Source organism: Danio rerio, chromosome 6 (assembly GCF_049306965.1).
Source record: "Danio rerio strain Tuebingen ecotype United States chromosome 6, GRCz12tu, whole genome shotgun sequence".
In the NCBI taxonomy this organism is placed as follows: Eukaryota; Metazoa; Chordata; class Actinopteri; order Cypriniformes; family Danionidae; genus Danio; species Danio rerio.
The window spans coordinates 59,035,001-59,059,077 of record NC_133181.1 but is presented as its reverse complement, the minus strand read 5'-3'; the positions used below and the strand labels follow the sequence as shown (position 1 = coordinate 59,059,077).

The 24,077-nt window shown below is 35.1% G+C and overlaps 1 protein-coding gene across 8 annotated transcripts in view; it reads right to left on the bottom strand.

The window, feature by feature from the left end:
- Positions 1-6,494: 6,494 nt before the first annotated feature.
- LOC137496031 (uncharacterized) overlaps positions 6,495-24,077 on the bottom strand; it is a 166,689-nt gene continuing 149,106 nt past the window's right edge. For 2 of the 8 annotated variants that reach the window (XM_073954768.1, XM_073954769.1), the window contains 3 exons: positions 20,608-20,813; positions 19,502-19,716; positions 6,495-6,750 (listed from right to left, as the gene is read on the bottom strand). Coding sequence is in view for 4 of the 8 variants with exons in the window: in XM_073954763.1 (XP_073810864.1) it covers positions 20,779-20,813; positions 21,269-21,341 (108 nt within the window). In the remaining 4 variants the exon portion in view is untranslated. Of the gene's footprint in view, positions 6,751-6,817; positions 7,028-17,045; positions 17,901-19,501; positions 19,717-20,607; positions 20,814-21,268; positions 21,342-24,077 lie in introns of those variants that run through there. The other 6 variants (XM_073954770.1, XM_073954771.1, XM_073954772.1 and 3 more) reach the window with 5 other exon arrangements.

Sequence of the window (24,077 nt, the reverse complement as noted above, 5' to 3'; positions counted from 1 at the left end):
TATTAGACGATGCTGCCATCATGTGGCCAAGCTTATAATGTACATCAGAAATATCTTGACTACAAAGTTGTTTCAGAGGTAGATTGGGATTGATTTTTAAAGTATCATTCAATTTCTTTTCGGCTTAGTCCCTTTATTAATCAGGGGTCACCACAGCGGAATGAACCGCCAACTTATTTTGCATATGCTTTTATGCAGCGGATGCCCTTCCAGCCACAACAAAGCACTGGGAAACACTCATGCTCTCTTGTATTAACACACACTCATACACTACGGCCTGTTTAGCTTAGTCAGTTCCCCTGTAGTGCATGTCTTTGACTGTGGGGGAAACCAGAGCACCTATGCTAACACGTGGAGAATTTGCAAACAGCTAACAGCGCTACCCACTGCGCCACCGTGTTGCCTATTATAGTAGAGCATTTTAATAGTGTTTATAGCATCTTTTTTCATCCTTTAGATATTTTTATATACACAACGATAAATGTTCCAAATCAGAGTTTCAGCACATTCATATGTTGTGTTATGTCTACTGACAGAATTACTTTTCAAAAAATACTCGCCCTCAAAAAAAAAAAAAAAAAAAAGATTTAAAAATAAAAATCATGACAAATAAGTTACATTTTATGTAAATAAAGGCATATATATGAAACCCTGTCGGTCATACACCACCCATCCCTAGCTGGTATCGAACCGGCGGCCTTCCGCATGGGAGTCGGTTGCTCTAACAAGGAGGCTTAAGACCATAGCCTTTAATGTTTGTGGCTAGAGCAGTTCAGAGGAGTGAGGTGTACCAGCACAGCACTTACTAGCTGGCCTGCGTTACATATTCAGTGTTCATAATTAAGTACACTCTATTTTGAAAATGAATATTTTTCTCCATTTCTCAGTGAATCTATATTAAGTGTATTTTGGTGCATTTAAACAAAACAGATTAATTAAACAGATGTATTTATTAAAATAATAGTTTAATCAAACATATTTGGAAATTGAAAGATATTCAATTAAATTCAAGCAAAATATTGCAAAAAACAAACTAAAAAAAATTCAACTAAATGTTTTCATTGTTTTGCTTCTTTTGATTTTTCCTCTTTTTAAATTTGTATTTCATATGTTTCTATAATATATACATTTGGCTGTACAAGTTTTTTGGCCATTATCGTAAGTTATTTTGTTAGATTAGCTCCAGATTTGGCTTCAGCACTGACTAATCTAATGTAAAGTATATGCATAACTATAATGCTGTATAGCTTAATATTAAAAATGTGAATTTAAAAAAGAGATCTGTGAGGGATGTACACATATATGCGGAGGACTGTATGCTCAATGCTTAAATTACTCAATGTTGGTCAATACTTTGATCCACTTAAAAATTTGTGTTAATATAAAAAGAAGGAACCCATTAAAAAACAAGAATATATATTGCTTTATAGAGTAGTCAACATTTTAAGTGATCACCTTCATCAAAGTTGTCTTAAAACTATTAAATAGCACATATTCCTAAATATAAAACATACACATATTTATATATACAAAAGTTTGGGGTCAGTGTTTTTTTTTCCTGTTTTTTATTTTTTAAAGAAAATTATTCTGTTCATCAAAGCAGCATTTATTAAATGTAAAAAAAAGAATGTTTCAAGAAAAATTATATATATTTATTAAACTTTTAAATAGCTGCTTTCGTATTGTATGTCGTTTCAAATGAAATGATTACTTCAGTCATTATTGCTTTTATTACTATTACAATTAATAATATAAAATAGTAATATTATTAATAGTAGTAATATTTATCATTATTATTAGAGTGATTTCTGAAGGATTATGTGACTCTGAAGACTGCTGTAATTTAGCTGAAAATTCATCTTTAAAACCACTGAAATAAATTATTAAATTAAACGATAAACTACTTTTGAACAGTTACAGTATTTCATAGTGCAATAATATTTCAGTTTTACAATTTGTACTGTATTTGTGATTAAATAAATGCAGCCTTGGTGAGCAGGATAAGCTTTTTTTTAAACGTTTAAAATCATACAGACCACAAACTTTGACCAGTATAAAGTCAGAATTATTAGCGCCCCTGAATTATTAGCCCTCCTGTTTATTTCCCCCCTCAATTTCTGTTTTATAACTCATTTCTATTAGCTGATTTATTTTATCTTTGCCATGATGACAGTAAGTAATATTTTACTATCTATTTTTTAAGACACTTCGATACAGCTTAAAGGGACATTTAAAGGCTTAACTAGGTTAATTAGGTTAACTAGGCAGGTTAGGGTAATTAGGCAAGTTATTGTATAATAATGGTTTGTTCTGTAGACTTTCGAAAAAATATATAGCTTAAGGGCTAATAATATTGACCTTAAAATGGTGTTTAAAAAATTGAAAAAAATGCTTTTATTCTAGCCGGAAAAAAAAAAAATAAGACTTTCTCTAGAAGAAAAAAATATTATCAGACATATTGTGAAAATTCCCTTGCTCTGTTAAACATAATTTGGAAAATATTTAAAAAAGAACAAAAAAATAAAGGGGGCTAATATTTCTGAATTAAACTGTATGTACATATTTGAAGTGGATCATCACCTTTCATTAAAGTTGTCCAAAAACTTTTGAACAGCACACATTCTTGTTTTAGGACAATTTTGGGGAAAACAAAAATAGAAAATAAAAAATATAACAGACGATAAATAAATGAATAGTTGAACTACAGACAGCCACTGGCCACTAGATGGAGCCCAAAACTAACGTTTAAAAACCAAACTGCCTCCAGAAGCATCATGTCGTGATAGTAAGCGCGTGGAAATAATTCCATATCAATATACACCATATTTTACACCATTTTAGTTTAAAGTCACATTTTACAATAGTTTTTAATCCACAAAATGAACATAAACCCTTTTGACAATGCTAAAATGCTGTTTTTATGTTGGTTTTTCCGAATATGCCTCTTTTTCCCCCTTAGATAATAAAACGAATGGCAACATTCCTGAATCTGTTTATAAAATGAGATCTACCCAATAAAATTATTTAAAAATATCTACGATTTTAACAGTTCATGTTCTGTATTTGTATTAGGCAATTGTGAGTTGTTATTAGGCGGATTTGTATGTTTGAAATCAATGTTTTGCTCATCTCTCATCAACTCCACGCCAGAGATTTAGTACAGTAGCACATTTAAACGCATTCGTTTCATCCTGCTAACCTGGCCTGCGTGTGCACACTGTGTTGATCTGTAGATAATAATAAATCTCTCTCAGTGTTGTTTAGGTGGAGTGTGTGTGTGTGTGTGTGTGTGTGTGTGTGTGTGTGTGTGTGTGTGTGTGTGTGTGTGTGTGTGTGTGTGTGTGTGTGTGTGTGTGTGTGTGTGTGTGTGTGTGTGTGTGTGTGTGTGTGTGTGTGTGTGAGGACGATCAGTGTGAAGAGCCTGAGGTTCTGCTCACCGCTGATCTGTTCAAACCTGTGATCAGGACAGACTCAGGAAACTATTAGTCGATCTGACATATTTGTGAAGGTTTTAATTCCTTTTTAATTAGTTAACGAGGGTCTTTTGCCTCAGAAACCTTTAAAGACTTGAGCTCTGAACGTTTTTTCCGACATTGAATGTTTTAAACCTTTCACACAATTATGAATGTTCTGTGTACACCCTCAAAAATCGCTAATTATTTATAAACTGTACAGCTTTAAATAAGCATTTGAGTTGGTATAATTATAACTAACAAGTACTGTTTAATATTAAGCTTATTTATTTCTATAGGGCGTCACGGTGGTCACTGGTTCAAACCCCGGCTGGGTCAGTTTGCATTTCTGTGTGGAGTTTGCTTGTTTTCTCCGTGTTGGCATGGGTTTCCTCCTGGTGCTCCAGTTTCCACAAGAGTCCAAAGACACGGTATAGGTAAATTGAATAAGCTAAATAAGCCATAGTGTGTGTGAAAGAGTGTGTATGGGTGTTTCCTAGTTTTGGGTTGCGTGAAACATATGCAGAATAAGTTGGCGGTTCATTCCGCTGTGGAGACCCCTGATTAATAAGGGAACTTAGCCGAAAATTAATGAATGAATGTCTCTCTACACAGGGGTTCTCAATGTCTAGGTCCCCATTAAAATTTTATTAATGTCAAAGGTCCGGAACAGTTGATATTACATAACTTGTATTTTATAAACATCCATGATATCCATCACAAGTCACACTATTAATTTTCCTTTAAATAAAGTGCCATTCGCATTCAAAATACCATGCAAATGTGGCAAAGCCACTAATATAAGTGCATTTTGTACAAAACGCAACAAAAGCTAAGCCAAAAAGCAATACTATATGGATGCAGCCATGATGATGCAGACTGAGATCGCATTTCTCAGAGATGCAATGTCAGACACAATGCACTCAATGGAGCTAGTGATGTCATGGTGTAGGGTTAGGTGTGGGCACGTTAATCGGTGCTTTTGAAAACATTATGGGTTGGGATTAGGGAAGTGTTTTGGGTGGCTCAATGGGTGCTTTTAAAAACACTATTGGTTGGGATTTGGGGAGGGGGGTGGACACGTCAATCAGTGCTTTTGAAAACACTATGGGTTGGGTTTAGGGAAGTGTCGTGGGCGGGTTGATCTGTGCTTTTGAAAACACTGTCAGTTGGGTTAAGGGGAGTGTCGTGGACACGTCAATCAGTGCTTTTGCAAACACTATCGGTTGGGTTAAGGGGAGTGTTGTGGACACGTCAATCTGTGCTTTTGAAAACACTATCAGTTGGGTTAAGGCACAGGTGTCAAACTCAGTTCCAAAAGGGCCACAGCCCTGCACAGTTTAGTTCCAACCCTAATTAAGCACACCTGATCAAACTAATTGAGTCCTTCAGGCTTGTTTGAAACCTACAGGTAAGTGTGTTGGAGCAGGGTTGGAACTAAACTGTGCAGGGCTTCGGCCCTTCAGGAATTGAGTTTGACACCCCTAGGTTAAGGGGAGTGTTGTGGACATGTCAATCGGTGCTTTTGAAAACACTATCGGTTGGGTTAAGGGGAGTGTTGTGGACACGTCAATCGGTGCTTTTGAAAACACTATCGGTTGGGTTAAGGGGAGTGTTGTGGACATGTCAATCGGTGCTTTTGAAAACACTATCGGTTGGGTTAAGGGGAGTGTTGTGGACACGTCGATCTGTGCTTTTGAAAACACTGTCGGTTGGGTTAAGGGAAGTGTTGTGGACATGTCAATCAGTGCTTTTGAAAACACTATCGGTTGGGTTAAGGGGAGTGTTGTGGACACGTCAATCGGTGCTTTTGAAAACACTATCAGTTGGGTTAAGGAGAGTGTTGTGGACACGTCAATCGGTGCTTTTGAAAACACTATCGGTTGGGTTAAGGGGAGTGTTGTGGACACGTCAATCGGTGCTTTTGAAAACACTATCGGTTGGGTTAAGGGGAGTGTTGTGGACACGTCAATCTGTGCTTTTGAAAACACTGTCGGTTGGGTTAAGGGAAGTGTTGTGGACATGTCAATCAGTGCTTTTGAAAACACTATCGGTTGGGTTAAGGGGAGTGTTGTGGACACGTCAATCTGTGCTTTTAAAAACACTGTGGGTTGGGTTAAGGGGAGTGTCATGGACACGTCAATCGGTGCTTTTGGAAACACTATCAGTTGGATCAAGGGGAGTGTTGTGGAGACGTCAATCTGTGCTTTTGAAAACACTCAGTTGGGTTAAGGGAAGTGTTGTGGACATGTCAATGGGTGCTTTTGAAAACACTATTGGTTAGGTTAAGGGAAGTGTCGTGGACGGGTCAATCAGTGCTTTTGAAAACACTGTCGGTTGGGTTAAGGGGACTTTTGTGGACACGTCAATCAGTGGTATTGAAAACACTGTTGGTTGGGTCAATCAATTCTTTTGAAAACATTATTGGTTGGATTTAGGAAAGTGTTGTGGCGGGTCAAAACTGGCAACAATGTTGGTTGGGTTAAGGGGAGTGTCTTGGATCAATCTGTGCTTTTGAAAACACTATAGGTTGGGGTTAAGGATGTGTTGTGGGCGAGTCAATCGGTGCTTTTGAAAACACTATAGGTTGGGATTAAGGATGTGTTGTGGGCGAGTCAATCGGTGCTTTTGAAAACACTGTCAGTTGGGATTAAGGATGTGTTGTGGGCACGTCAATCTGTGCTTTTTAATACACTGTTGGTTGGGTGTAGAGAAGGTGGTGGGTGGGTCAATCCGTGCTTTCGAAAACACTGTTGGTTGGGTTTAGGGAAGGGGGTTGGTGGGAGTATCGGTCGGTCTTCAGTCAGTCAGTCGACAGCAGCCTCTAGTAAATTTAAGTGAGAACAGCAGGCACGAACGGCACTCGCGATATTAATTTGAGATCTCAAAAAAAGTACACAGCAGCCTCTGGTGGATTTGTGAAAAAAAAAAAACTGCAAAAAAATGTAGCACCTGGAATTTATTTGGTGCTCTCCAGATATGCATATAGGGGTACGTAATCAGAACGTGCCTGGGTTGAAATAATCAAATGTTTATCAGGATCATATTTAAGCATTTTGCTTTATTTTGCATGAATGGTTTAAACAGTATTTTAATGTCTTTAATATTATACAGACACACACACACACACACACACACACACACACACACACACACACACACAAAATAACTTGATACACAGAATCGACAACATGAATCAAAAGCAGCATAATGAGGATCCTGTAACTCAATCTGCGGCCGGAAATCAAAGTAAAATCGTGTTATCTGGTTTCCTGATGGAGTTCCTTCAGTCCAGGCTCTGAAAATGACAGGTGTAATCAGATACAGACATTGGCAGAAAAAAAGAAAATGTAAAACCCACAGGACATGTATCAATGGTTTATTTTGCTTTTCAACCAAACAACTCTGCAGGCCAGTTTTGGGAACAATGTGTTGTAATGCAACAAAAAAAGCATCCTAAATTGTCTCTCAGTGGACGTTTCACAATCATCTTCTTGTGTTTTCGGTGTTGGCGTTCGGCACCAGAGAACGTGGCTCTTGTTTTTCGTCTCCGTTTCTGCCCGAAAGAAAAGGATCTGCAAGGGATTGTGTACATTTTGCACGCTTTGGGATTTGAGATTAAAAACACATTGCGACTGTGTGTGTGTGTGCGTGTGTGTGTGTGTGTGTGTGTGTGTGTGTGTGTGTGTTTGTTTGTGTCAGAGTTGCATCATGGAAAACTGGATTTAGACTCAGGGAGAACACTGGAATATAAGTGTCTGTTTTTTTTTCTTCCCATCTACTTATGAACTGTTTATTAGCCCTTATAAAGTATGATCTTATTTTACATCCCCAATCCTACCCAGTACCTAAACACAAATGCTACTATACTAACAACTAAAATAAAATTAGCAGATGATTACAGTGTTTCCTTTGGGATTATGACTGAACTCATTCGAATTAGTACGAATTAGCCACTAAACTGACAAAACGTAAAATACTTACGTTTCCTCGTGAGGTCAGGCTGGTAAATACATGTTTTTACATTGTACTCATGATTGATTAAATACCATCTGTAATGAATTTGTGTAATTACACTGTTGACTATTCCTTACACCTTAACCCACCTTTAAACCTGCCCATACCACCAAACCTGTCCCTAACCTTACCCATAGCCCACCTTAAGAGCACCAAAAGTGTTTACCAATATGTACACAGTAAGTACGTTGTATTTATTTTATTGATGCAAGTACATAGTAATTAAAGCCTCTTAATATAAAGTGGGACCGATCTCCCAATAAAAATTTGGTCAACACTTTAGTTTAAGTAACATTTCACACCATTTACTACTGGCTAAATACCCGCCTATTATTAAGATATGAACTTATAAAGTATGATCTTATTTTACATCCTCAATCCGACCCAATACCCAAACACATCTACTGCCTTAATAATTATTATTAAGCAGATAAATAGTACTTTATTGAGCTAAAAGTCTCAGTTAATGGTTTGTTATTTGTGTGAATTGTATGTTAAAATGTTCTCATGTTTCTTTCATTTCGACATCATACCCTAGTAGCAAAGAATTCTGGCCCAGATTTGGCATAAAGCTGGCACAGCAGGCATTCATCCGGCACTGGCATACAGCTTGTGGGCCAAACATGGCCCGGGTTTGGCAGAGGTGGCACCATTTTTAAGGCGGCACACAAGATTTGGGCCAGATGAAAAACGTAGTATTTGGCCCAGATTTACGAATTTGATAAGTGGGCCATGTGAGTTTGGCCAGTCTTGACCCACATTTAAAATACACTAAAATCATTTTTGAGTAAAGAAAAAAAATTCTACCAATCAGGTCACTTTGAGAAAAAGCGTGCCCATAGTGTGCCTAAAGCTCATCACTCCGTGCGTTTATCAATTTCATTGCAATCGTGACACACCAACCTATCTGGCCCAGTTCAGGCCCAGTTATGAGTTATTAACTTGGCTGAGACTTTGCCCAAATATGTTCTGTGTTTGGCCCTTGTCTGGAAGCCAGATTTGGTCCAGTCATGTACCGTAATTCACTGCGGCATGTGGGCCAAGCAAAACCTGATTGTGTGGGCCAGAGCTGGGCCAGAGAAATTTTGCTATGTGGGTATGAAAGCCAATTCCTGAAGCGAGAAGACATGGGAATGTTTAGCATCTAATGGTATTAAAATAGCTTCATTGAAATCGATTACAATATAATTTATTTATACATAATACAATTCCAACGGTCCTATTATAACCCCCTGTGGCACTTCAGGCATTTTTCTATTTAATTGGGTGTCTTTTAAAGGGTTACATTTATTTTAAGGGATGTATCAGTTAGAAATCTCCTAATAAAAAATTGTTTAACACTTTAGTTTAAGTAACATTTCACACCATTAACTACTTGCTAAATACCCGCCTATTATTAAGATATGTACTGTTTATTAGCCATCTGCGGAGGGTGAGCAAACTCCAGGGTGAGGCTAATATATGCGCTGCCCTTTAATGCATTTAAAAAGATTTGCGACACACCAAGATAGGTTTTAACAAAAGCACCGCCCATAAACTTAATTGATGACCAACTAAACTTCTCTGACCACATTTCTAGAACTGCTCGATCTTGCAGATTCGCACTCGCATCTGAACATGCAGCTCAACTCCTTGTTCAAGCTCTTGCTCTCTCCAGACTGGACTATTGCAACTCTCTACTAGCTGGGCTTCCAGCTAACTCTATCAAACCTCTTCAGCTGCTCCAGAACGCAGCAGCACGAGTGGTCTTTAATGAACCTAAAAGAGCACATGTCACTCCGCTGCTCATCCGTTTGCGCTGGCTGCCAGTTGCTGCTCGCATCAAATTCAAAGCTCTGATGTTTGCCTACAAAGCGACTTCTGGCTTTGCTCCTTCTTGTCTGCTCTCACTTCTGCAGATGTATGTGCCCTCCAGAAACTTGCGTTCTGTGAATGAACGTCGCCTCGTGGTTCCATCCCAAAGAAGGAAGAAATCACTTTCGCAAACGCTCACGCTCAATCTGCCCAGTTGGTGGAATGATCTCCCTAACTGCATCAGAACGGCAGAGTCACTCGCCGTCTTCAAGAAACGACTACAATCTCAACTATTTAGTCTCCACTTCCCTTCCTAATCTTCCTCATCAAAAAAAAAATTACTAATACTTTCCTTCTTAGACTTTACAGACCTGAAACTTGCCTATAGGACTTATTCATTGTTGCTCTTAGTTGTGTAAGTTGCTTCCTTGTCCTCATTTGTAAGTTGCTTTCGATAAAAGCGTCTGCTAAATGACTAAATGTAAATGTAAATGTAAACATACGTCTACTATGTTCAACACGCACATTAAATTATTTTATTAAACTCACCCACTGATCTACACTACCAGTCAAAAGTTTGGGGTCGGAAAGTGCAGAGTTGGACAGTTCCATTGTTGTGCGGAGGGGGGCTTTAAATTTGATTTACAAACTAACAATAGCTAAACTGTTCTGTTAATCATCAACATTAAAATATACTCAAATTCCACCTTACACCCGCTACATGTTTTCAATGCATTTTTTTCTTTGCTGCTATCTATGTGGTCTCAGGCCAGGGGGAGGCTAAAGGCTGATTCATACCTCTGCGTCAAACGCCGGTGTATGCTATGGCGTTGATGCAGAGCCCTTCGCTGACGTGCACCTCTCAAGAAATGTAACTACACGTCGCAACGACGCGTAGCGCAAGCTCTGTGATTGGTCGGCTTGGAAGCGCTGACGAGTCTGGTCAGGACTGAGAGCCGCGCGAGCAGTGCTAGCCCAATGGAGCGATTGTTTACAAGTGTGGAGTCCTGTGAAGGAGCTCCGGATGGAAAGTTTTGTTCTGTGTTTACCTCATAGTTAAAGTTGTTGCACGTCCGCCGGTTCCTGCCTCAAAATGAGCGAGTTTGAGCCACTTGTACATCCCGGAAGCGTTCAGAAAGGACAAAACAGCAGCGAAGAAACTTGACACAGAGACACATTAACACCTCACTGCCAACTAGCATTTTGGAAGTGTTAATGCAGACCAACAGAGACAGCGCACAGAGGTATAAATGCACAGCTACGCGCGTTGCATGCGCCGTGAGTTACGCCGGTCACTTGACGCAGAAGTATAAACCAGGCTTAAGCCTTTCCCAGCCTTACACACGCTCCACCTATATTATTAGCCCTTATAAAGTATGATCTTATTACATCCCCAATCCTACCCAATACCTATACACAACTGCAACTGTCTGACTCTTTTTTGGGCCAGTGAGAAGTCCATTACAGTAATCCACTCTGCTGGTGATAAAAGCATGAACAAGTTCCTCAATGGAAACAAAGCATCTAATTCTTGCAATGTTTTTTGAGATGAAAGTATGCTGATTTCCATTAATAAGCAGATAATTAGTAGTTTATTGAGCTATAAGTCTTGGTTAATGGTTTGTTAATACACTGAAGAAAAAAAAAATTATTCAAAGTTGATTCCTTGGATTTACTCAATCTTTTTACGTTAAGTGGTTGTAAACAATTTATTTGGGCTGAATTTAAACAAACAAATTAAGTTGAACATTATTAAACTAAATTTGTTGTTTAAATTCAACACAAATAAATTGTTTGCAACAGTTCTGCATGCAACACTTTTTTTAGTGTAGCGGGAATTGTTTGTCAAAATAAAGTGTGATAATTTAATCTCATTGTGCATAAAGTTGATGATGCGATACATGGGTCATTCCAGAAATGTAGAAGGATAAACACTTAAAATTAAAAGTGCTAATGAAACAGTTTTGAATAAAAAGAAATTATATAAAGTCATCAATAAAATAGTATGTTTGTAAATTTATTTGTGGGAGTATTAAAAGCTTCAGCAGCTATAATGTGAGTTTGTGTTTCAGTCTGTCCTGAAGCCGGTGTTCAGAGCTAAGGGGTCATTCTGAATGAGCACAGGGGTCGAGCGTATCTCTTTCACCAGTGTCTGACGTCAACGTGAGAAACTATTGTTCACTTCTGCACACAATCTGACCTGTGTGCAACCCAAAACACAACTGCTCAGTTTCATGTCTGCAGCACAAATTACACACTTCATTTAATATTCAGTGCTCCAGGCCTGAACAACTCCAGCAACACTTTACACTGCAGTTTCACTTATTAACCTAGTGGTTTATCTTTCAATCGCATTTAATGTTGCTTTCAGCATTTACACATATACACCACCTGACAAAAAGTTGAAGGTACAACAAATATTAACTTCTAGTTGATCATTTGGTTTAAAAAGTGGCTTATATGAAAGGCAAAGGCCTCTAGATTATGCTTATTTGACCAAAATGAAATATGATCATGCCTTGATTATTAATTATTTAATTAGGTCTTATTTAATTTATTAATAATTTAATTAATTAAAGTCTTAAAAAACTTTGCTTAGACAAAAGTCTTGTCACTGAACAGAAATAATGTCCTGTATAGAATATAAAGTCCTGCTGCAGTGGAGACAGAATGAATATTGCGTCTGACTCCATCATGAGCTTGGAGGACTGCATCCATACATCTCTGCACTCAAATCACTGATTAATAAAGTCATGTGGAATGGCAAAGAAAGCGTTCCTGCAGGACTCCCAGAGTTCATCAAGATTCCTTGGATTCATTGTATATGCCTCCTCCTCCATCTTACCCCAGACATGCTCAATAATGTTCATGTCTGGTGACTGGGCTGGCCAATCCTGAAGCACCTTGACCTTCTTTGCTTTCAGGAGCTTTGATGTGGAGGCTGAAGTATGAGAAGGAGCGCTATCCTGCTGGAGAATTGTCCCTTTTCTGTGGTTTGTAATGTAACGGGCAGCACAAATGTCTTGATACCTCAGGCTGTTGATGTTGCCATCCACTCTGCAGATCTCTCGCACAGCCCCATTCTGAATGTAACCCCAAACCATGATTTTTCCTTCACCAAACTTGACTGGTTTCTGTGAGAATCTTGGGTCCATGCGGGTTCCAGTAGGTCTTCTGCAGTATTTGTGATGATTGGGATGCTGTTCAGATGGTTCATCAGAAAAATCCACATTCTGACACTTTTCCAAATGATCAACTAGAAGTCAAGTTATTATGTGTTGCTCTTACAACTGGGATCCACGACAAGACTTTCGTCAGGCAGAGAGAGAGAGGGAGAGGAAAGAACATTACCTGATATATCGTTGGTAATATTTCTGTAAGATGACCCTGTCGCAGTTTAGCTAAATTAATACACGTGTCCTCCTGAAGTGACGTGCGATGCACCTTCAGCATTTGCGATGCATTAAACCATAGTTTCGCAGCCGCAGACACGATTCACTGAAATGTATAGTTTCATGTTCTGCCCTGTGTTGGCGTGGGTTTCTATAGGTGCATTGGATTAACTAAATTGGCCGTAGTGTATGGGTGTGAATGAGAGTGTGTATGGATGTTTCCAGTACTGGGTTGAGCTGGAAGGGCATCCACTACATAAAACAAATGCTGGAATAGTTGGCGGTTCATGGCAACTCTATAGATGTGGTGATATATAAAGATTTGAATTATATATTACAGAGTATGACCAAATGCCTACTGTATATTTAGTAATCTATAATTGCTTGTTGCAATCCTATAAAAAAAAAAAAAAAAACATCCAGAAATAAAAAAATCATTTCCAGTAATAAATAATAATGTTTTCTAAAAGAAAAAGCTAAATGGTTTCAACCTAAATTTAGGGAAAAAACACTATTTGCTAAATGTATTTAGTATATATTTTTTATATTTATTTATTAATTACAAAAAAAACTATTCATTCATTTAATCATTCATTTATCTTTCTATTTCTATTTATTTATTCATTTATTCTTATTTATTAATTCATTATTAATTCATCCATTCATTCTTATTTATTTGTGTTTATTCATTTTATTTATTCATTAATTAATTCATTTTTAGTTATTTATTCATTAATTCTTTTTATTTTTTGATTATTAATTCATTCGTTCTTTATTTATTCATTCATTCATTCTTATTCATTCAATTATTCTTATTTATTCACTCGTATAGTTTGTCTAAAGTTATGTATACAAACTATATAGTAGACTATGAGCAGGGATACAATCATCCAGTGCAGTCGTCCCTCCATAGTTAAAAGTGACATTTTGTGTCTGCCTGTTTACTTGCAGGAGTTCATTGGCATTTTCCCGCACGTGAATTCTGACCAATCGAAAAGCAGTTTAGGAAATACGTTCAATAACATCTGGCCAATGAGAGATGTGGATTTTGTCAGATGACTGCATTTTGGTTCTTTTCAACTGGTTCGGACCAGAGCCAGCAGTGTGGTGTGAAAACAACCCAAAGACGGCAGAAAATGCAACAATGTATCATTTATTGCCCTTGGTCCGGACCAAATGAAGCGAACTACAGATGTGAAAGCACCCTAAAGCTCAAAATTCAGTTTTGTATACATCAGTGTTATTTAGCATAATTAAAATGCATTATTATTTATATTATATATTATGGTTCAAATCCCTGCTGGCATTTCTATGTGGAGTTTGCATGTTCCGCCCGTGTTGGCGTGGGTTTCTATAGGTGAGTTGGATGAACTAAATTGACCGTATGGGTGTGATTGAGAGTGTGTATGGATGTTTCCCGGTACTGGGTTGAGCTGGAAGGGCATCCACTACATAAAACAAATGCTGGAATAGTTGGCGGTTCATTCCGCTATGGCAACTCCTGTTAAATAAGGCACTAATCCGAAGAAAAATGAATGAATCTGGGCACTTGTGTTCAGTAACATTTCCTTCAGTATCCAGAAAAAGTTTCACAAACACGTGAATGACTTTTAAATCAAGAGGCTAATTCTGACGTTCCTTGTAAAGCAGAAGGAGAATAAAACTCATCTGCATTTTGTTTTGACCCGTGCAGCTCAACATTTCCTGAAGATGATTATGAAACAGACCGTCTCTGTGGTATTAATCAAGCTTCAGCCAAACAATGTCGTCTTTTGTATTTTTGTCTCGTAGGATTGTTTTCCGTGAGGTTTGTTTTCTAAGCCAATGCCACAGAGAATTGTGCCATAATCTGGATGAGTGTAGGATGTGGGACAAACGGAGACTTTGATGTCATGTCTTGTGTTTGGTCTGCAGCGGTCAGACTGTCACTGATTCTCAGAGGACAGTGTTCTGGGATGGGAAACGCATGGAGAGAAAACTGCAGACGATAATGGTAATGTTTTCTGGTCCTCTATTGATTATAGATGTGGTGATATATAAAGATCTGAATTATATATTACAGAGTATGACCAAATGCCTACTGTATATTTAGCAGTCTATAAATGCTTGTTGCAATCCTATGAAACAAAAAACATTTTCCAGTAATAAATATTAATGTTTTCTAAAAGAAAAAGCTAAATGGTTTCAACCTAAATTTAGGGGGAAAACACTATTTGCTAAATGTATTTAGTATATTTTCCTGATATTTATTTATTTATTACAAAAAAAAGTTCATTCATATTTATTTTTTCTATTTATTTATTCATTCATTCTCATGTATTTATTAATTAATAATTATTTATTTATTCTTTGTTATTTTTTGACTATTAATTCATTCATTCATTCATTTATTCTTAATTATCTATTCAGTCATTCTTATTTATTTATTTATAATTCATGCATTCATTTTAATTTATTTGTTTGATTATTCATTCATCCATATTCATTCATTCTTATTTATTTATTATTTACAAATTAATTCTTATTTATTTGTTTGTTTATTCATTCTTATTTATTCATTAATTAATTCATTCATTCATTTTAGTTATTTATTCATTAATTTTTATTTATTTATTTGATCATTAATTAATGTATTCATTCATTCTTATTTGTTTACTTGATTATTTATTCATATTCATTCATTCTTTTTTATTTAATTGATTATTCATTCATATTCATTAATTTATTCTTATTTATTTATTTGATTATTTTTTCTTTTTTATTCATTTTAATTATTTATTTATTCATCCTTTTTTATTTGTTTATTTTTTCATTCATATTTATTTAATGATTAATTCATTCATTCTTATTTATGAATTAATTCATTAATTCTTTCTTATTTATTTGATCATTCATTCTTGTTTATTTATTAATTCATTCTTATTTATTTATTTTTTACTTTTTATTCATTTATTTACGTTCAACTCCAGGGCAAAACATGTCTTAAATAGCTTATGTTTAATTACCTGAGATTTATGATTTCAAGTTTTTATAAAGTTTTATGAAATATTTTACTTTATTAAATGTTTTATTTTGTTGTATTAACCAATACAGTTTCATAATTTTATGTTTTATATTTATGTATTTATTTATTTGTATTTATTGTTATTTTTTATATTTATTTCAACTTCATAGTTAAGATGTGTTCAAACTGTTTAAAAATGTTTTTGGTATTGATCATTTTATTTTAATAAAGTGTGATTTTATTTTATTAGCCATTACAAAGTTAAATAATTATTTCACAAAAATATTTATCTAATTATTTATTTTAAACTCTATGGTCAGGATGTCTCACCGTAGCCTACATTTCGTTTTCTGAGTTTTATCAGAATAATTGTTTTGTATTAAATATTATCTTTTGCTAAAGTTTTGATTTTATTTTATTAACCATTACAAAGTTTACTAATTATTTCACCATACAGTATGTATGTATGTATGTATGTATGTATGTATGTATGTATGTATGTATGTATGTATGTATGTATGTTTGTCCAACTGTATGGTCAGGATGTCTCCAAATACTTTACATTTTTTTAATATACTTTACGAGTTTTTGAAGAAATTTGTTTTGTATTAATAATTTTATTTTAATAAATGCTTTATTTATTTATTTATTTATTTATTTATTTATTTATTTATTTATTTATTTATGTCCAACTCTATGGTCAAGGCATGTCCAAATAGCCTACATTTAATTTTTATAAGAATTTTTTTTTATATGGATCATTTTATTTTAATAAATGTTTTATTTTTTTAGCCTTACAAAAACCATTACAAAGTTTACAAAAAATATGTATTTATTTATTTATTTATTTATTTATTTATGTATTTATTTATTTATTTATTTATTTATTTAACTTCAATATTATTTTCTGTACAGTTGCATCCTCTATGTTTTTGTGTGATTATTATTATTGTTGTTGTTGTTGTTATTTATTTATTTATTTATTTATTTATTTATTTATTTATTTATTTATTACTAGTAGTAGCATAGTATTTCGAGATTCAAAATATCTATATCTCAAACATCAAGTTATCAAATAAAATGTTCAATTATTGCTTGTCCAGGCATCACGGTGACGCAGTGGGTAGCACAATCGCTTCACAGCAAGAAGGTTTCTGGTTAAAACCTCGGCTGAGTCAGTTGGTATTTCTGTGTGGAGTTTGCATGTTCTCTTGGTGTTGGAATGAGTGTGTATAGATGTTTCCCAGCAGCTGGAAGGGCATCCGCTGTGTAAAACATATGCTGGATAAGTTGGCGGTTCATTCCACTATGGCGACCCCAGGGACTAATCCGAAAAGGGACTAAGCCGAAAAAGAAATGAATGAATATTGCTTGTACAAAATAAATGTGTATAGAACTTTTAATAAACAAAACCTATATTATACACACAAAACAAACAAAAAATAACACAAAAATAAATAATAATAATGTTGTCCTTTCTCCACTGTCATAACTCCACTTTTAATTTGCAATTCATTGTGACCATATCAAGGCGCATCTCTCTGCTACTTTACACTTGAAAGCCGTGGCCTCCAAACATGTGAAATTAATTGTAAAAAAAAATTAAATAAAGAATGGAAAAACCCTCCCAGTCCTCACAATCCCCAACCCGAACCACAGAACTCCACGAATAAAACATCCGTAATGTCTTTAAAATGACATATTGTTGTCTGGGACGTTTACCCTCAGCCTCATATGACTAAATTAGACAGATCTTTGCTTTTTTTATGTGGCTCTCCATCTCTACAGCTTTCTCAATCTGATAGCAACCATGAGGCCGGTCCGTTTGCGTTTCTCACTGCCCGCGGGACGCAAGGACCCTGTCATTTGTCAGCGAGACTGTGTTTCTCAGTGGGAAAAACGGCCGCTGAAAGCCCTGGAGGACGCACAAGCCAGCAAAACTCCACTCGGGGCGGCAGAAAACAGGATTTTAGTGGAAACATGTTTTCTGTATACAACGCTGACATCTTTCAGAGCCGGCGGTAATTGGAAAAACGTGAGACGGAAACACTGGATGCAACAATGAGAGCGTTTCTTTTACTGTACGCCACACCAGAGCCTCCTCTGAAAATACATTATTTCCTTTTTTCTTTGTTTTTTAGGATGCAAAACTAATTTCTGAGCCGTTGACACACATCCCACATGTGAGTCCTGTAACAAAATCACCGTTCACTGTCCGATGAAGAGTGCAGATCCGAGAAGCTGTAATCGAACATTTACGATTGATTATATTTATGAAGGAGCATTTTGCATTTGTTAACTCTTTAAAAATAAAAAAAGATTTAGAATTAAGAGATTGAAAATAATAATTTTGGAAATAATGGCAGACTTGTAAAAATGCAAGATACAAATTTGATGAAAACCGGTAAGAATTGTTAGAAATTAATGTAAAATACTATTAAAAATGTTAGGAACAATACTAACACATTTGTATTATTATTAGTACTATCACATTAGTATTTTGAGCATAAAAAACAAAACTACTCAAATTCTAAGAAAAAAGTCACAATTGTAAGACTTTTACAATTGTAATTGTAAAATTTTAAGGAAAGGGGTGTGTAAGGGGATACAAACTCTGAAAATTAAGAAAAATACGGAAAGAATTGTTAGAGATAAATGTAAAATACTATTAAAAACGCTAGAAAAAAATACTAAGAAAACGTCACAATTTTGAGAAAGAAACTCAGGATTTTAAGGAAAAAGTAAGAATTGCTAGACATTAACATAAATTCTACAAAAAAGTCAAATTATTGGACATTAACTTAAATTCTAAGAAAAAAAATCACAGATGTAAGACATAACCTCGTAATTTTGAGCAAAAGAAGTTAATTGTGAGATGCAAACTTTAATTTATAAGAAAAAAAAGCCAAATTATAAGACACAAACTACAATTTCTGAAGGAAAAATGTCAGAATTGAGATTGATTTGTTATTTTAAAGTTTTAGTTGAAACATGTTTTCGTCGGTCCTGGTTTTGTTAATAGGGTTCAGGTGATTCCGGAGAAGATGGTTTAAATGGCACTAGTGAGTTATAAGAGACAAACTCCAAATTTCTGAGGGAAAAGAGTGTGTATGTGTGTGTATGTGTGTGTGTGTGTGTGTGTGTGTGCGTGTGCGTGTGCGTGTGTGTGTGTGTGTGTGTGTGTGTGTGTGTGTGAGGGGGGGGGGGGGGGGGGTATGTGAGAGAGAACTCTGAAATTTAGAGAAAGTTTTTGAATGATGAGATGCAAACCCCACAATTTAAAAAATATGGCAGAATTGTTAGGTGTAAATGTAGATTTCAAACAGGGCTTCATTGTGAGATGCAAACTCTGAATTGAAAAAAATGTGAGGCAGAAACTCTAGATATTGAATTGTGAGACACATTCTGTGAAAAATAATTCTTTGAAATATTTGAAATAAAGGCATATTTGCAAAAATGCAAGCTACAAATTCTAAGAAAACAGGTAAGAATTGTTAGACATGAATGCAAAATACTTTGAAAAAAACACTAATTGTAAGACATAAACAAATAATTCTAAGATAAAAGTCACATTTGTGAGAGAAACTTTTGAGAAATTTTGAGAAAAAGTAAGTTATTAGACATGAACGTAAAATTCTACAGAAAAGTCAAATTATTAGACATTAAAGTCACAATTGTAAGAAAGAAACTCTTTAGTACTTTAAGCAAAAAATCTGAATTGTGTGATGAAAATTTATTCAATATTTATTTATAAACTAACTTCGAGAGGCCCCGAGTCAAGTTAATGTACGAACCATCAATCAGACGGTTCTTAACTCAGTATAAATAACCAAGCACCTTACCTTTAGACATCTTCATCTTGAAGAATCCCTCCTTCCACCCCATCTCCTCCTCTTTTTCCTCCATAGGGCAGCCCAGTGGCTGGCACTGTGGCCTCACAGCAAGAATGCCTCTGGTTCGGGTCTCTACCCAGCCAGGTGGCATTTCTGTGTGGAGTTCATGTTCTCCCCGTGCTCACGTGGGTTTTCCCCGGGTCCTCCGGTTTCCTCCTACAGTACTAAACATGTGACATAAGTAAATTGACTAAACCAAATCAGCACCATAGTCAAATTCCCCCAGCAACACACCCTCATAGCAATCCTTAAGCAGCAGGAGGTTTTCGGGATCTACCTGAGCTCAAACTCCCCTCTCGCCCTGCAAACGGGAGGGAGCCCCGGGCTCGAGGATCTCGTGAGCTCAGGGCTCTCTCCCGGGAGAGCATGCCAAACTACAGTAGCTTATTACCAATCATCAGCTAAGTGTGAACTCTTGAAAGTATTTTTCAAACAATAAAACAAACTCAAATTCTAAGAAAAAAGTCACAATCATAGGACAGAAACTCAGAATGTGAATTGTGAGATGCAAACTGCAATTTATAAGAAAATGCCAAATTATGAGACACAAACTACAAATTCTGAGGGAAAATAACTGTGTAAGGGGATAAAAACTGAGAAATTTATTCTGAAAATAATAGAAGGGCATCCACTGCATTAAACATATGCTAGAAAAGTTGCTGGTTCATTCCGCTGTGGCAACCCCACATTAATAAAGAGACTAAGCTGGAAAAAAAAATGACTGACTGAATGAATTAAATGAAACTGAAAATATGTTGGAATTGAAAGATGAAAACTACAAAGAAAAAAAAAAGTCAAAATTGTGAGATATAAAATCAGAATTCAGAGTTTGTGTCTTTTAATTCTGAGATATTTTCTGAGAACTACAAATGTATGATTCAACCTATGATTCAAAATGTGTGTCTTACAATTCTGACATATTTTTTGAGAGTGAAGTTTTATAAACTAATTTCGAGAGGAGCATGATTGATCGCGGCTGGCCTCTCATCCGTAATCAGCAATAATCCAATCAGATTGATTCAAGCTTGCAATAAATAGACAGATTTCGCCCCTACCTTATCTTCGTTTTGGAAGAATCCCCTTTCTACCAAATCTCCTCATTTTCTTCCTTTACCAGGGGGAGCTCTTGAGAAATACCTGATCTCGGACCCCCTTACATACTTATTGACCAGGTTGGAGCCCTGGGCTTAATTCTCTCCAAGCTCAGGGTTCTCTTTTAGGACAAATCAAATCTCAATTCTTGAACTGTGAGATGCAAACTCTGAAAAAAAAGAATAAAAAAATTAAGTCATAATTGCAGGATGCAAACTCTAAATTATAGGAAAAACAAGTCAAAATTTGCAAGACACTCAGAATTTATAGTTTACATCTTGAAATTGCAACATATTTTCTAAGAACTCAGAGTTTACATCTTGCACCTAATTTTTTTTTTCTTAAGATTCAAAGTTTGCATCTTAAAATCTCAACATATTTTTCAGAATTCTAAGAGGAGAAAAAGTCAAAATTGTGAGACGTGAACTCTGAATTCTTGAATTGTGAGATGCAAACGCTGAATAAAAATAAATAAATAATAACAATTCTAACAAAATAGTTATAATTGCAAGATGCAAACTCTGAATTCTAAGAACAAAAAAGGCAAAATTCCAATACGTAAACTCTAAATTCTAAATTTGTGTCCTGCAATTCCGACATATTGTCTGAGAACTCTGAGTTTACCTCTCACAATTTCGACTTCTTTCTTTGGATTCAGAGTTTGTGCTATTGCAATTCTGACATCATTTCTGAGACTCTGAGGGAAAAGTCAAAATTATGAGACATAAACTCCCAACTCTTAAACTGTGAAATGCAAACGCTGAATAAATAATAATTCTAACAAAATGGTCATATTTGTAAGATGCAAACTCTGAATTCTGAAAAAAAAAAAGTTAAATTTTCGAGACACACTCAGAATTCATTACATCTTGCAATTCCAACATATTTTCTAAGAACTTGGAGTTTACATCTGGCAATTTAGTTTTTTCAGAATTCAAAATCTTAAAATCTCAACACATTTTTGAGAATTCTAAGGGGAGAAAAAGTCAAAATTGTGAGACGTAAACTCTAAATTCTTAAACTGTGAGATACAAACTCTAAGTAAAATTTAAAAAAATATAATAATAACAATTCTAACAAAATAAAGTCATAATTGCAAGGTGCAAGCTCTGAAATCTAAAAAAACAAAGTCAAAATTCAGAATTTGCATCCTGCAGTCCCGACATATTGTTTGAGAACTCTGAGTTTACCTCTCCCAATTTCGACTTCTTTCTTAGGATTCAGAGTTTGTGTTATTGACACAACCACACTGAACTGAGCTAAACTGAACTGAACTTAGACTCTGAAAACTGAACTACACAGTTTCAATTTACTATGATCTTCCATGTGAAGCTGCTTTAACACAATCCACATTGTAGAAGTGCTATAGGAATAAATTTGAACCGAATTGAAATGAATTATTGCAATTCTGACATGTTTTCTGAGAATCTGAGGGAAAAGTCAAAATTGTGCGATATAAACTCTCCATTCTTAAACTGTGAATAAATAATAATAATAATAATAACAATTCTAACAAAATAGTCCTAATTGCAAGATGCAAACTCTGAATTCTAAGAAAAAAAGTTAAATTTGCGAGACACACTCAGAATTCAGTTTACATCTTGGAATTCCAACATATTTTCTAAGAACTCAGAGTTTAAATCTGGCAATTTAGATTTTTTCTTAAGATTCAAAATCTTAAAATCTCAACATATTTTTGAGAATTCTAAGGGGAGAAAAAGTCAAAATTGTGAGACGTAAACTCAGAGTTTGTATCTCACAGTTCAAGAATTCAAAGTAAAATAAAAAAAGAAAATAAAAACAATTCTAACAAAATAAAGTCATAATTGCAAGATGCAAGCTCTGAAATCTAAAGAAAAAAAAGTCAAAATTGCAAATTCAGAATTTGCATCCTGCAGTCCCGACATATTGTTGGAGAACTGTGAGTTTACCTCTCCCAATATCGACTTCTTTCTTAGGATTCAGAGTTTGTGTTATTGACACAACCACACTGAACTGAGCAAAACTGAACTGAACTTAGACTCTGAAAACTGAACTACACAGTTTCAATTTACTATGATCTTCCATGTGAAGCTGCTTTAACACAATCCACATTGTAGAAGTGCTATAGGAATAAATTTGAACCGAATTGAAATGAATTATTGCAATTCTGACATGTTTTCTGAGAATCTGAGGGAAAAGTCAAAATTGTGCGATATAAACTCTCAATTCTGAAACTGTGAATAAATAATAATAATAATAATAATAATAATAATAATAATAACAATTCTAACAAAATATTCCTAATTGCAAGATGCAAACTCTGAATTCTAAGAAAAAAAGTTAAATTTGCGAGACACACTCAGAATTCAGTTTACATCTTGGAATTCCAACATATTTTCTAAGAACTCAGAGTTTAAATCTGGCAATTTAGATTTTTTCTTAAGATTCAAAATCTTAAAATCTCAACATATTTTTGAGAATTCTAAGGGGAGATAAAGTCAAAATTGTGAGACGTAAACTCAGAGTTTGTATCTCACAGTTCAAGAATTCAAAGTAAAATAAAAAAAAAGAAAATAATAACAATTCTAACAAAATAAAGTCATAATTGCAAGATGCAAGCTCTGAAATCTAAAGAAAAAAAAGTCAAAATTGCAAATTCAGAATTTGCATCCTGCAGTCCCGACATATTGTTGGAGAACTCTGAGTTTACCTCTCCCAATATCGACTTCTTTCTTAGGATTCAGAGTTTGTGTTATTGACACAACCACACTGAACTGAGCAAAACTGAACTGAACTTAGACTCTGAAAACTGAACTACACAGTTTCAATTTACTATGATCTTCCATGTGAAGCTGCTTTAACACAATCCACATTGTAGAAGCGCTACGGAAATAAAGGTGAACCGAATTGAAATGAATTATTGCAATTCTGACATGTTTTCTGAGAATCTGAGGGAAAAGTCAAAATTGTGTGATATAAACTCTCAATTCTGAAACTGTGCATAAATCATAATAATAATAATTCTAACAAAATAGTCCTAATTGCAAGATGCAAACTCTGAATTGTAAGGAAAAAAAGTAAAATTTACGAGACGCACTCAGAATTCAGTTTACATCTTGCAATTTCAACATATTTTTGAGAATTCAAAGGGGGAAATGTCATAACTGAGTCGTGAACTCAGAGCTCATAGTCTTGCAATTCCAACATATTTTGCAATTTTGACTTTTTTCTTAAGATTCAAAGTTTGCACCTTAAAATCTCAACATATTTTTGAGACTTCCAAAGGGGGAAAATGTCAACTCGGAATTCTTGAACTAGGAACTAACTCTAATAAAAAAAAAATATAATAATTCTAAAAAAAAATAAGTCAGAATTGTGAGATGCCTATTCATAATCCAATGAAAACAATCATATCTGAATAATGCAAAATCCAAATACTGAATGTCAGAAT